Here is a 13,953-nt window from a genome sequence, read left to right on the forward strand (position 1 = left end):
CGGCAAAAGCTAAAAGTACGTAAAGGCGCCAAATTGTAAACGTAATAATAAAAAAATTCAAACATTTTTTCTGTTTTTTTTAACTCCTTATTACTCGCGGACCATCCTGTATAGCCACAAAAATGGTCAGTTTTGTGACTTTTACCGATAAATTAATTATAATAGGTAATACTAAATGTAAAATGGTGGATGCGCCGGGTTAATTATTTATTATTTTAAATAATATTGACGATAATAGTTAGAAATATTGTCGTTAATATATCCAAAGTTATAATCCTCCAAAATCGCTATTAATAAAATGCATGCAAAATCAAGATAAGTAAAATTGTTTTACAACAACAACTCCATAAAGAATTTGTATTACTGGTTACATAACACGCGCGTACAATAGGTTGCTTACCGGTTCTGTCAAGTGTCAAAATAGGTTGACACGTCGTTGACATTTAATTCCAAAATATTAACATTACGTGTTTTGTGTTAAATAAGTGTTTTTTCTCAGTTAAAGTGGTATGAAAAACCTGTTCTCACACGATAATACAGTTTCGCATTTCTTTTCACGTTAACACTTTTGTTGGTATCTTTCTACGCCCTAACCCTAACTCGTGTCCCTTCCCACTTCCAGGTAAATCTCCACAATGACTGCAGTCGAACAGCCCTGTTACACCCTCATAAACGTCCCCACCGACACAGAACCCTACAATGAGATGCAACTTAAGATAGACCTAGGTAGGTAACCCCCAAGCGCTATCCTCTCTTATCGCCCGTTTCTAGAAAAGGGCGACGTCAAACAAAAAGTCGAAGCTTTGAAAAAGACCATTCACATGATCCTGGCCGGCGAGCGCCTGCCCCCGGGCCTCCTCATGACCATAATCCGCTACGTCCTCCCTTTGCAAGACCACACCGCCAAAAAACTACTCCTCATCTTCTGGGAGATCGTCCCTAAGACCTCCCCCGACGGCAAACTCCTCCAGGAAATGATCCTCGTCTGCGACGCCTACCGCAAGGATTTGCAACACCCGAACGAATTTCTCAGGGGCTCAACTTTGCGCTTCTTGTGCAAATTGAAAGAGCCCGAGCTTTTGGAGCCCCTGATGCCCTCGATCCGGGCCTGTCTGGAGCACAGACACTCCTACGTGCGGCGCAATGCCGTCCTTGCGATTTTCACAATTTACCGAAATTTCGAATTTTTGATCCCGGACGCTCCAGAGTTGATTTCGAATTACTTGGACGGGGAGCAAGACATGTCGTGTAAGCGGAACGCTTTCCTCATGCTGCTCCACGCAGATCAGGAGCGCGCCTTGAGCTATTTGGCCTCGTGCTTGGACCAAGTGACCTCCTTCGGGGACATCCTCCAGTTGGTTATTGTCGAATTGATTTACAAAGTTTGCCACAGCAATCCGTCTGAACGGTCCAGGTTCATCCGCTGTATTTACAATTTGCTCAATTCGAGCAGCCCCGCTGTGCGGTATGAGGCTGCGGGGACTTTGGTCACGCTCTCCACAGCCCCCACGGCGATTAAAGCGGCCGCCAGTTGCTACATTGAGCTCATAATCAAGGAAAGCGACAACAATGTCAAGCTCATTGTTTTGGACCGTCTGATCGCTCTCAAAGACCACCCAACTCACGAAAGGGTTCTTCAAGACTTGGTTATGGATATTTTGAGGGTTTTGTCGAGTCCTGATTTGGAGGTGCGCAAAAAGACTCTTAATCTGGCGATGGATTTGGTTTCGTCGCGAAATATCGAAGAAATGGTCTTGGTTTTGAAGAAAGAAGTTGCGAAAACGCACGATGTTGAGCATGAAGATACCGGAAAATATAGACAGTTGCTAGTCCGGACTTTGCATTCTTGTTGTATTCGATTTCCGGATGTTGCAGCAACTGTTATTCCAGTTTTGGTCGAATTCTTATCTGATACAAATGAGCTTGCAGCCGTTGATGTTCTGATCTTCGTCAGAGAGGCGATTCAGAAATTCGATAATTTGCAGCCGCTCATCATTGAGGTAAGAAAATTCTTTGAAAATTTGAAAAATTGGACGTTTGACGTAAGTCAACTCTCGATTAAGAACGGTTGTTTGGGTTATTTCATGGTTATTTGATTAGATTATTTGTAAGATCTCAATTGTCGGTAATCAAACGTTTTGCTATGCATTTCGTTTGATTATTAATTTTGTTTTATTATTATCTGAATGTGTTTAATCATTGGAGCGTCAAATATCGAAAATGACGCACACTTGATTAATGATTACGCATTTATTTCTATATAAACTGCAAGAAATAATCGAATTTAAATTTTTCTTTTCCGTATAATCATTGATTTGAGTTCTGTCGTGACATAAATCAAGTCACAATTTTTTAAAAAAGAAAAAATACGAACAATATTACTAGTGCGTCCATATTTTATGAATGAAAATCATGAAAAGGTCATCTAATTAAAATATCTGGGTCACATTTCGGTCGATTTTTTTTATGAAAGATGATGCTTTCGTCTTACGTCATTTCCAATGCGATGAGTAGAAGCAAAAAAATTATTAATTAACGTAAGTATTAATACGCATTGTGATTGGCCTGTTTGAGAAAACAACCACTTTGGATTTTTGGACTCATTCCAATTTAGAGCAATTGGTGAACTTCGACTTGGTTGATTTACTTATTATAATAAACATGATTTTTTTCTGATATTTAATACGTGTCTCTTATGTACTTCATCACGTTAGGTTTCTGAAAAAATTATTAAATATTGTTATAAAGCTTTATTAAATTTCACTGTATCTGAGCGTTTTATTACTACGAGTAAAAAAGAAAAGTCATATTATATGACATATTCAAACATGTATAAGAAGCTGGTTAAATCAAAAAAGCATTGCTATGCCGAAAAACATTGTTAATAAAAATTATGGCCACTGCGACACAAAATGACAGCAAACAATCGGTATTATTTACTTCACCTTACGCTCATATTCTTGTGAAAAACGCCGAAAAAATGAGAAAACTTTGCTTCCTTATACCTTTTTCCATATTTTTATCTTTGACGGTTTACTTTTAAATTTTAATTGTGAGACCAAAATTTTGTGATATGGTGAAAATTATCCCAGCGACAGTTTGGGGCCAAGATATAATTAATTAAATTAATTTTAATAAATTTAATTATTTAATGAAGAAAGATTTTAGTTTCGTTGCCCTTAGAATGTTAACGCAACGTCTCTTTAAAATTGAACTATTTTGCGTTTCTTGGTTTATGGGAGCAAAAACTATTGGTAAAACAATCCACAATCACGTAATAAGAAACCAATAATTTTAAATTTTAATCATTTATTAACATTATTACAAAAATTTATATATGTGAAAAAAAGATTCAATGATGCCCGAGTGTTTGTCTTAAAAAAATATTTTCCAGAAACTCCTCGAAGCTTTCCCCAACATAAAATCGGTGAAAATCCACCGAGCCGCCCTTTGGATTTTAGGCGAATACGCAACAACTGTGGCCGACATCCAGTCCGTACTTAAAGCCATCAACCAAACCCTAGGCGAGGGCCCCCTTCTGGAAGCGGAGCAACGTCTAGTGGCCGGAGATTCGGAAGAAGTCACCCAACCGAACCCAACACAAGCTTCCAGCACCCTCGTCACTTCTGACGGAACTTACGCCACCCAATCAGCCTTCAACACGGTTCAGTAAGTAGTCATTTGTCGAGAGAAAAGCCCGGTTTGTAAATCAAGCTTTAGGAAAAGCACAAAAGAGAAGCGGCCCCCACTTCGCCAGTATCTAATCGACGGCGATTTCTTTATCGGGGCTGCGATCGCCTCAACTTTGACCAAACTGGCTCTAAGGTACGGCAGTTCGGTTAAAAATGCGGTTGAAAGGAATCGGTTTGATGCCGAAGTTATGATGATCATGGCCGGGATTATTCACTTGGGGAAGTCGGGTTTGCCAACTAAGGCCATGACCAATGATGATAAGGACCACGTTTTATTCTGCTTGCGGGTGCTTTCGGACCGGCAGCCGAGCATTATCAAGGTTTTTACCGACTTGTGCCGACAGGCACTTAACGACATGTTAGTCGCCAAAGAAATTGAAGAAGCACTCAATCAGAAAGCGAAAGAAAAGGCTGGTAATGTCATACAAGCCGACGATCCGATCAATTTTATGCAATTACAAGCCGACAAGTCGGGCGAATTGGGTGAAAACGTCTTCGAAACGTCCTTGTCACAAGCCTTGGTTGGGGGCCGAGTCGGCGGCAGTGACACAAGCACTGGGGTTAACAAGCTGAACAAAGTGACTCAATTGACCGGCTTTTCAGACCCGGTGTATGCCGAAGCCTACGTCCATGTCAACCAGTATGATATTGTTTTGGACGTTTTGATAGTCAACCAGACCAACGATACGTTACAAAACTGCACCCTTGAGTTGGCAACTCTCGGCGATTTGAAACTCGTGGAAAAACCGCAGCCGGTGGTTCTGGCGCCCAAAGACTTCTGCAACATTAAGGCCAACGTGAAAGTGGCCTCGACCGAAAACGGGATTATTTTCGGGAACATAGTTTATGACGTCACGGGAGCAGCGTCCGACCGAAACGTGGTGGTCCTGGACGACATCCATATTGATATTATGGATTACATAGTCCCGGCCACTTGTAGCGACTCGGAGTTCAGGCAAATGTGGGCCGAGTTCGAGTGGGAGAATAAGGTTTCGGTTAATACGACCTTAACCGACCTTGCGGAATATTTGAAGCACTTGATCAAAAGCACCAACATGAAGTGTTTGACTCCGGAGAAGGCCCTGTCAGGGCAGTGCGGTTTCATGGCCGCCAATATGTACGCAAAATCAATCTTTGGAGAGGACGCTCTCGCTAATTTGAGTATTGAAAAACCGTTCAACAAACCTGATGCACCCGTTACTGGACATATCAGGATCAGGGCCAAGAGTCAGGTTGGTAGCACTGAGTGTGAATCACAGCTGAGTTTGTTGTTGCAGGGGATGGCTCTGAGTTTGGGTGACAAGATCAATATGACACAGAAGGGGCAACAGAGTAAAGTTATCGCTGCATAATTTGTATTTTATGGTCGTATTAATATTAATAAAGTTTATTTGAAAAAATGGCTTTGATTACGGAAAACTCGCTTTTTCTGAATCCAAAAAATAGAGTACTTATACCGTCTCAGCGCCAACTCTTTAAATTAATTTAAATTCAACCAATTCTGAGAAAAACTGTATTATTCTAAAATAAAGTCACTGTGAGAAAAACTAATGACTGAAATTTTCATAAGAAACGTGAGAAAAAAAAGAACATTTTCGCTTCGTGCCGTATTTTTCAAAACGCTACAAAATATTGGCAAAGTGCAAATTGGTAGAAGTTTTTTTTTTTAAATATAAATAACGATAAATTTTGCGTTATGTTTAATGCTTTATCATTTATAAAATTCATTGCTCAGAAAACAGACGATAATGAACGACTGCGCTCTCTGGCGGCACTAAGGAAACTATCAAGGACGGGACCGTTTTATTTGAACGTGGTTTCGTATCCTAACCTTTAGACCTCCGTAGTTTTGATGTAACGATATTTATTTGATTATAAATACAGTTTATTATTGGAAACGAAAATAAAATAAGATAAAAAGTACATCATGGACGTCGGGACAAAACGATGTTCTCGCTTGCTTATTCTTCTTCTTCCTCCTCGTCGTCCTCTTCCTCTTCTTCTACCTCAACCTCCTCTTCCTCTTCCTCCTCTTCTGGCTCGGGCTCGAACACCGGCTCCTTGATGTCTTCATCATCATCGGCGGCGTGTTTGCCCTCTTCTTCGCCCTCAGGGGTCTCAGGATCGCCCTTCTTCTTGCCGGGCCTTTCACCGAACCATTTGGGAAGTTTGGCTAAAATACAACGTTTCAGAACCCGCCCTTGCCCACATTGGCACAAATAAGCAACCAGCAGCAACTCTTACATTTTTGCCTCGAATCGAATTGCCCAATTTTGTCTTTCCAGAGTTTTTCATTGGTTTCCTTGGTAATTTCTTCGTAACCCTGTTAAAACGTAAAACGCACACTCAGACATGGCACAGTACAGTTTTGTGATTAGAAAAAGGACACGAGACAAGTGATTAATAGCAAAATGGGCACAACACAACGGATATGCCCACTTACTTCTCGACCGACTTTCGAACTCGCCCACTTTCTCTTTCCAAACTTTTTCCAAAAGTTCCATGTTTAGGTGGTCAAAGCCCTAACAGAAACGGTCACAACGCAATCATCGGTCCTTTTTTTGACTTTTGTAATACTTACACCCTCAAACAGTTTCTTCTTGTCGTCGTACGATCTGGTGTCGACACGACGCTCATATTTGGACGCTACTTGGATCTTAGGCTACAAAACACAAAATTACAAACACTTAACACAAGAATTAATAACACGTACGGGGTATTTGCCGGTGAGAGCCTCGGGGTCCAAGCCCTTCTTCAAGGCCTTGTGCCTGAGTTGCTGCTTTTGTCTCTCTTTCAATTCTTTAAGCTGTAAAATTACGTTATCCCACTGTGCCAATATTATGTTTGCGGGCTTACATCGTAATCCTGGCGTTTCTGCCTTTCTTCCAAGTCATATTTCTCAGTTTCGAGCTTAACGATGCAGTCCCACAACTCCTGGGCCTTTTCCCGGAGCTTGTCCACGCTGAGGTTGTCAAGCACCAAGGGCTTGATGCGAATGGATAAGGAAATTTTCTTCTCTTCTTCCAGCTGCTCCTTGGTCTTGTTTCTCTCAAGCTGCGCCGCGCTCAAGTTGGACTAGAACCTTGTCATAGAATCGTTCTTACGCACAATTCGCACAACTTACGGAAGCATCACGTTTGGTGATGGTGAAGTTGGGTCCTTTGTTCTTGTTCTGATCTTTCAGGGCTTGCATCATGGCTTGGCGCTTCTTCTCGGCTTCTTCCAGCCGCTGCCTCTTCTCTTCAATATCACGCTGTTTCTTCTCTTCAATCTCGCGGATGCGGCGTTCTTCTTCCTGCTTCTTCCTCTCGGCCATTTTCCTCTCTTCTTCGGCGCGGCTGATCTTGCGCTTGGCTTGTTTCTCCTTCAACTTTTTGAGCTCATCTTCCTCCTTGGCGCGCTGTTTGCGCCATTCGGTGATGTACTCGCGAAGTTGTTCATCTAGGTCGGATCGCTTCTGATCTTGACGTTTGATGAATTCTGGATCGCCAGCTCCTTCCCTGTTTTGTGTGAGAAATTAGCAAGGACTCTCGGGAGAGGCGGTCGCATAAGTAGCGCAAAATTCCTGCCCGTTTAATTTTGGTTTCGAACTAGAAATGAGTGAATTTAGAGGCCAATTCAAGCTGTTATGCGCTTCTATTGTGAGCGGACAAAAATTAATAAGAGAGCGCACGAGAAGCTGGAAGAGTCGCTGGAAATATCTTCTTCTAGTGGTATTATTGCAGAAAACGAACACAGTGCGGAGTTTGACGAAGCCAATCCAAGCTTAAAACGGGTTACTTTACGTACTTAAACACTTTAGTTTAAATAAGTAAAGTTTTAAGCGGTTTTGGACTTACTCGACTTTGGTGGTTGTTGTTGTTGTAGTCCTGTGGGGTACACATCACAAAGGGCAGGGGCGAGGTGAAAGGAAAAGAAAAATTACAAAATAAAAAAATATCTCAAAACTGATGGAACAATTTTTGGAAAAAACTCTAACTACAGTCAGGTTTTACTCTACCAAACAGTGACTTCTAGCAAGAAGGGTTTACTTACTTTCTGTAAAAGAGAAAAGGTTTGTATTAGATGGACATGTGTACAATAGGACATTAGAAAAATCAACGCACGGTTTCAAGTGCGTTTTTGAGGCAATTAGGACACTTACGTTTCTACAACTTCCTCTTCCTCCTCCTCTTCGCTAAAATAATCAAACAGTTAAAAAATGACCGTTTTTACGCCTCTAATAGCCAAGGAAGCCCGAAATAAATAAACCGACAAAAATAAAAATACCGCAAAAGCACCTAATTAGCACCGCTAGGAGTAAAAATACTCACGAGTAGACTTCTTCCTCGTCAGACATGGTTAAAGGCGTTTAGGAAAAAACTCTGGAAAAACAAACACCGTCAAAACCCGGGGCTCAAATGGTGTCTTAGACACCGGTAAATATATTAAGTATTGCCAGTGTTCTCGAATCTTGGACACTAACAAACAATTGGCTATATTTAGGTATTGTCCCGATCCAAGAATTTTCTAATTTTAGACCCGTAATTGAATTTGAGTCAAATTTTCTTCGAGTGCGATTAATTAAACAGTGTTTTAATTACAATGGGACTTTTGTGTGAAAGTCTAACTCCTCGGATGTAATGTAAATTACACCAGGGCTAGCGTGGCTGTATTTGGCAGCGCTACTTGGACGAGTTATTCTTGGCGCGGACGTCTGCGCTTACAGCTCCCAAAATAAATCTAACATAAATCCAGATTTTTACAGTAACAATTTTACGGACAATATTTTTTCAAATGAACCACTTCATGGCTCTAGTAATTAGCGCAAAAGTGGAAAATTGTCGATCTTTGATTCTAACTCGGGTGAGAATTGTCAATAAAATTTTTCGGTTTTTTTTTCGAAAAAAAAAGGCTGGGTTTTTTAGGCCATGAAGGGGTTGTGTAAAAAGTCACTTACAACAAGTGGATGACAAAAAGCGGTCCAGGAGCACCACACAACTCAGGGAGCCCGCAGTGACTGTCTTATCCCCAGGTCAGCTCCTCGGAGAAGAGTCCCTCTTTGCGCGCGCAGAACACCCACACTTAAGTTGCATTTTTATTTAGAAACAGAAATATAGACGAAAAACATGACACTTTTGTGAAATTGATATCTATTTCGTTTCTAAGTAGAGATGGGAGGATTAAGTCGTACACATGAAATGTGTTAATTGCAAATCGCAATTCTGATTGCAATTTACCAAATCTTCATCTCGAAATTGGCTGCCAGATTATGTGTCCATTTATCAGTGTTAAGCTAATTGGGCAGACGAGCGTTTGTGTTGCCAAGAATTTTCATTTTTTTGATATTTATTTGGGAATACAGGAAAGGAAATTTTGTTTGGGTTCATCCTCCTTTTACTCTCCCCTTATAAGGACCGGGCTTAGCCACGATATAGCGAGTAGGGCAGCGCGCAGTCTATTCTTGTTCCTCCCCACTTTTCCGACACAAATTAGAATATCCTTATTTTCAGTTTTTCACGACTTTGCACAGACACTGGCATATTTACATATGGGCTAAATGGGCTATAGCCCAGGGCGGCAAAAATTTCTGACTGATAAAGTTTAGCAAAAATTAGAACAGAAATTAGTCAAAAACAGTTCTTAATTTTTTATTTTATAGAAGATGTGTGAAAAATGTTCAAATATCTGTCAGGTTTTTGGCGATTGAAAAGATTCAGTGATAAGAGGATTCTATGATGAAAGGCGGTTCTGACGTCACGATTTCTTTCTTTCGAAGCTATTATTTCACTTATTTCTTCGCGCAGAAAATTTTGAAAAAACTTACTAGTATTTTGAATTTCCGTTAAAACATAGAACTGGCAAATAAGTTATGCCAATGACTTTAAAAAAATACTTCGGGAAAATGTAACACCGTGGGCTTTTCCATAATTTTGAAAGAGATTAATAAGTTTTTAGCAGTTTCAATTCATATTAAAGAAAATTCAGACTAATGTCTTTGAAAAAAGTCAGAGACAACGTAATATAGAGAAACGTGTAAAAATGGCAGTTTTATTTACAAACAAAAACTTCTTAAACACAGAATAATTTTGTGATAGATATCTTAAAAAATTAAAGAGACATTTAAAAATCTAGAGTTTCGTGACATTACAAATAACTGTTTGAAGTTTTTTTAATTTTATTTTCTTGGATTTTTAGAGAACTGGTGCCAGAACTGAGTTCGCTATTTAATTTAAATGGACTGATTAAAAAGTTTTGTAAATCACTGAATTTTTGAGAAAATTAACTGTTAAAGAGAACGAATAAGTTAAAAGCAGATACGTATCTACTAATTTGTTTTTATCAGATTACAATATTCGAAAATTGATAGAATTTGTTTAGTGTTAGACCAATTATATTTCTTTAACTTTATGAAGCTTATAGCAGTTCATTTGGTATCACAAAAGGGGTGATAACCAATATATGCTTTTTTAATGTCAAAGGCTTAGGGAGAGGGGGGGGGGGGGCAAAATTAAGTAGCCCGGGGCGGTAGTGGCCCTAAATACGCCACTGTGGACAGGACAAGGAGGTTTTTAAATAAAACACGCTTGTAACAACCAAATTTCTATTAACTTTTATTATACAAAAATAAATATTTTCAAAAAAATGACACAGTCATGGTTTCAATAGCATTAATATCCGCTTCATTGACAGATACTAGCTATCTACTCCAAAATTACATAGGAAATATTATAATTGTTTCTAAGTAAATTTAAGGAATAAGGCCCCCAACTAAATTAAAAAATGTATTTATCACTCGCTAGACTAGAAGCGTTTCTATTCCCATTGACCAGATCAAAGTACTGTCATTGGAAACGGTGACCGTGGGCGACACCCCATCATACGTATTTGAGGTGCTTACCATCCCCCCAAACTCCAGTTTTGACTGATCTGGAAAACCCAGCAATAAAAAACGGCCAAAAGCGGTAAATTCGTACTTAAGTTCCATTTAAGGCCCGTTGTTGTGGCATACGTTGGTGACTTAATGGGGATTAAAGCACACCATTCGTTGCTTTTCCGCAATTCTTGCGGAATATGGATTGTGTGCTCCCCATCTTGTAACAGCCAAGTGATTGAATTTGACGCGACTTGATAAACCTTTAATTTTTTAACAATCTTCGGCGCCTTACAGAGAGTATTAATGTTCGCAATGATTTGATCAAATCGCCCGCACGTGTCCGCGATCACAAAAACTGACTCAAGCTAAAAAAATTAATTAGAAAATAATGCCACCATAAAAAATTATCGGTACTTGTAGATTTTGTGCTATGCAAGTGTTGTTCAGCTCGATTAGCGCTTTGGTGAAGTCGGTGTGATTCTGATCGGGCGTTTTAACAACTTTAGTCACTTGGTTTTTGGCAAAGAAATCTAAAATCTCTTTCGATAACGAGTCCATGTCCCCGGTGATAAGATCAGGCGGACTAACCCCCTCGTAATCCAAATGGTGCGATTTGAGCCACGACAGCCACCGACCCGTGCCCCCATCCACCGTTATCCTAACCTTTGCTAAAACCCTCTAGTAGGAAAACGATACTGCGAAGTGAATCGCTACCTTGCTTCCACAAATTGAGCAAAAAGCCCGGAGGCAGATTAAAATCGGTATTTAGTATAAGAATGGCGTGACTACCGCTCTGGTATTCGCAAAATAGGTCCTGACAAGGGTTCCATACCTCGCTCCTTCCCCCGCGGTACATCTTCTGCAAAAATGCGGTCATGACAAAAAGGGCACAAACGGGCGGCTCACTGATAAACTGTAACACATGGCAAGGACTTTTTTGCGAATTTTTCGGATAAGGCTGTAAATATAACCTAGAAATTGTGACATTTGACAGGCCCACACGTGGCCAACATAAAAAAGGGGGCACAAGTGTTTTTTTCACAAATAAGCAGGACGACTGGGAAGACTCACCTGCAGCTGGTGTATAGTCGATAATAATTTTTTCTGTGGTTGTATTGTTTTTATTGGACTGCTGATTAGATATAGTTATAAGTATTTGTAATTGCCCCCCACTCAAATAGATAATTATTATTGAGTTCATGTGCGGGATAATGTGAGATAAAACGACCTTTATACTTCTAAATCGCACTTTTAATTTTTGCCAAATTTGAATTTAATTTTTGTTTGGTTGGCTACCCGCGTTATCAAAAATGTCAAAATTTTTAACTTGAATTTATTTTTTTGATAGGGAGACAAATTATCGGGTATTGTGAAATAATAAAGACAGGACTGAATTTAACGTTTATTCGCTTCACATACAAAAAACTATCAATTTTTCTGTATAATTAGGAACACGAATGTCTCAAACTCGGACCCTCTAAAACGAAAAAATGGTGAATAATGAAGAAAGTATTTATTTGTATGACATGAACACAAACTTACATTTCCTAAGTTAAATGTAGTAGTTACGTACTAAACTTAAACCTAGTCACAAAACGAATATTTTAAGGAGAAGGCACATTAAAAAAACTACTCAAAATGTGGACAAACTAAGGAAAAACAGCTCAATGCAGCTGTACAAACTTGGAATTTCAATAACAAATCATTTAGAATTTTAAGAAATCTGCAGGCGTTAGCTTGCATCATCAAACATGTGCCCAACAATATTAAAACACATCATCGACACATAAGTCTCTTCTACACCTACAACAACACTTAGACGGGCTGTGAGTGGCCCTTTTTCCCGATCAAACTCTTGTGGATGTGTGGAATGACGCCTCCGCCGGCGATAGTGGCCTTGATCAGGCTGTCCAGCTCCTCGTCCCCTCTGATGGCCAGCTGCAAGTGCCTGGGGGTGATCCTCTTCACCTTCAAGTCCTTACTGGCGTTCCCGGCCAACTCCAGGACCTGCAACACTGACAGTCCCACCTGCACCTAACCTAAAACCCCTCACCTCAGCTGTCAAATACTCCAAAATCGCGGCGGAATACACAGCCGCGGTGGCCCCCACGCGTCCATGGCTCGTGGTGCGGTTCTTCAAGTGGCGGTGGATCCTCCCCACGGGGAACTAAACAAAAAACCGGGGGCGGATAACCTAACCTCCAAGCGCGGCCGGGGCCCTACGGCCCCGAAGACACTCACCTGGAGTCCGGCACGCGCCGAGCGCGACACCGCCTTGGCTTTAGCTTTGCCCGAATCTTTCCCTGCTTTGCCACCAGCCTGAAACAACACGGAATACCGACGGGTGATAAGTGCAAGTCCCGATGTGGGGGGAACGGGTCGATGGGGGTTTTGGGTGTGGGGCAAAGGCTTTTGCGGGGTATTTTGACGAAATTACTCACCATTTTTCTTTAGACGCCACTAACGCTTTCGCTACACGACTCTTACAACGGCTTCTCTCAACGTAGCCCGCCAAATGATAAATTTGAGCCAACGAACGGCGAGGGATCCGGCACGTGACCCGAACTGACCAATGGCGGGCCGAGTACGATGCGGCTAGATGTGATGTCTATCGATTGGGCAACAGGGAAAGCTTGGCTTGGGTTTTTTAACCTTGAAAAATTCGAATTTGGAGGGAAACGGCAACGGAAATATCTATTAATCATTTATTAATTAATTGAGGGGAAAATGCCTCATTCTAAATGCCGGACAGCTAAATCACTTTGCAAATGTGCAAAGGTGACACTTTTGCTAAATGTTGCCTAATATTGGACCACTTTATGCAAATTTTAACCGTTTTTAAAGAAAGTTTAAGGTCCAAAACCCAGCTCTGAATGCATTTTGATTTATTTATTTTTCTTAAAATTACAAAACTAAAAAACATAAACATGTGTGAATCCGGTTTTGCGTCAGTTTACCTACTGGGTGAGTCATTGGGGTGTGCAGCGTGCAGCGTGGATAAATAATGACGGATTTTATTTTTGAAAGAAGCAAAAGTAAGTCTGTTTATGGTCTGAGGAAAAGGAGCTTTTTTAAAAAGCACAAGCTTTTTTTTGTTGCGTGTGTATGCAACCAAGATTACACTAGACCACTACACAAGTGTATCAGAAATATGTGTGTTAATTTTAACACGTAACAGTGCTCCACAAATAAAATATATTTTCTATTTGTAATTTTTCAAATTCGAACACCCGACCTCCCCCGTCGAAAGTGGCGCTTGTACCACTGGGCCACCGGGCCCCAAGTACTGACCGTTTTTTGCAGATATTTTAACACAAACTTTTTAAATAAATCAACATTACAAACTATATAATTGCAATAATTCACCTAAAACGCAAATACATTCAGTTCAAAAGTCGGCGAATT

At 40.4% G+C, this 13,953-nt stretch overlaps 4 protein-coding genes across 11 annotated transcripts; 1 reads left to right on the plus strand and 3 right to left on the minus strand.

The window, feature by feature from the left end:
- The first annotated feature begins 370 nt into the window (after positions 1-370).
- betaCOP (Coat Protein (coatomer) beta) lies at positions 371-5,126 on the plus strand. The gene is made up of 6 exons (XM_001816436.4): positions 371-507; positions 623-726; positions 772-2,000; positions 3,395-3,669; positions 3,721-4,924; positions 4,970-5,126. The coding sequence occupies exons 2-6, from the start codon at positions 636-638 to the stop codon at positions 5,042-5,044; spliced, it is 2,874 nt and encodes a 957-aa protein (XP_001816488.1). The 5' UTR covers positions 371-507; positions 623-635; the 3' UTR covers positions 5,045-5,126.
- Positions 5,127-5,536: 410 nt separating this feature from the next.
- up (upheld) lies at positions 5,537-8,785 on the minus strand. 5 transcript variants are annotated; one of them, XM_064356506.1, is made up of 10 exons: positions 8,632-8,785; positions 8,006-8,056; positions 7,837-7,869; positions 7,532-7,561; positions 6,817-7,192; positions 6,549-6,767; positions 6,406-6,498; positions 6,274-6,354; positions 6,136-6,214; positions 5,537-5,865 (listed from the first exon to the last, which is right to left on the minus strand). In XM_064356506.1, the coding sequence occupies exons 2-10, from the start codon at positions 8,029-8,031 to the stop codon at positions 5,654-5,656; spliced, it is 1,149 nt and encodes a 382-aa protein (XP_064212576.1). In that variant the 5' UTR covers positions 8,032-8,056; positions 8,632-8,785; the 3' UTR covers positions 5,537-5,653. The 5 variants fall into 5 exon arrangements, with proteins under 5 accessions (XP_064212576.1, XP_015840759.1, XP_015840761.1 ...); XM_015985273.2 differs by lacking the exon at positions 6,136-6,214 and adding an exon at positions 5,937-6,015 and having other exon boundaries at positions 8,632-8,784; XM_015985275.2 differs by lacking the exons at positions 6,136-6,214; positions 7,532-7,561 and adding an exon at positions 5,937-6,015 and having other exon boundaries at positions 8,632-8,784.
- Positions 8,786-10,258: 1,473 nt separating this feature from the next.
- LOC664370 (uncharacterized protein) lies at positions 10,259-11,773 on the minus strand. Of its 4 annotated transcripts, none has more exons than XM_008203241.3 (5): positions 11,620-11,773; positions 11,263-11,407; positions 10,963-11,216; positions 10,649-10,913; positions 10,259-10,601 (listed from the first exon to the last, which is right to left on the minus strand). In XM_008203241.3, the coding sequence occupies exons 2-5, from the start codon at positions 11,402-11,404 to the stop codon at positions 10,471-10,473; spliced, it is 792 nt and encodes a 263-aa protein (XP_008201463.1). In that variant the 5' UTR covers positions 11,405-11,407; positions 11,620-11,773; the 3' UTR covers positions 10,259-10,470. The 4 variants fall into 4 exon arrangements, with proteins under 4 accessions (XP_008201463.1, XP_015840764.1, XP_015840762.1 ...); XM_015985278.2 differs by having other exon boundaries at positions 11,263-11,461; positions 11,620-11,734; XM_015985276.2 differs by lacking the exon at positions 11,620-11,773 and adding an exon at positions 11,455-11,600.
- A 164-nt stretch (positions 11,774-11,937) lies between these two features.
- Positions 11,938-13,146, minus strand: LOC664368 (histone H2A.V). Its single transcript, XM_970375.5, has 4 exons — positions 12,990-13,146; positions 12,790-12,867; positions 12,602-12,715; positions 11,938-12,555 (listed from the first exon to the last, which is right to left on the minus strand). The coding sequence occupies exons 1-4, from the start codon at positions 12,990-12,992 to the stop codon at positions 12,364-12,366; spliced, it is 387 nt and encodes a 128-aa protein (XP_975468.1). The 5' UTR covers positions 12,993-13,146; the 3' UTR covers positions 11,938-12,363.
- Between the last annotated feature and the right edge of the window lie 807 nt (positions 13,147-13,953).

The sequence above is a fragment of the Tribolium castaneum genome, chromosome 4 (genome assembly GCF_031307605.1).
Source record: "Tribolium castaneum strain GA2 chromosome 4, icTriCast1.1, whole genome shotgun sequence".
NCBI classification, from domain to species: domain Eukaryota; kingdom Metazoa; phylum Arthropoda; class Insecta; order Coleoptera; family Tenebrionidae; genus Tribolium; species Tribolium castaneum.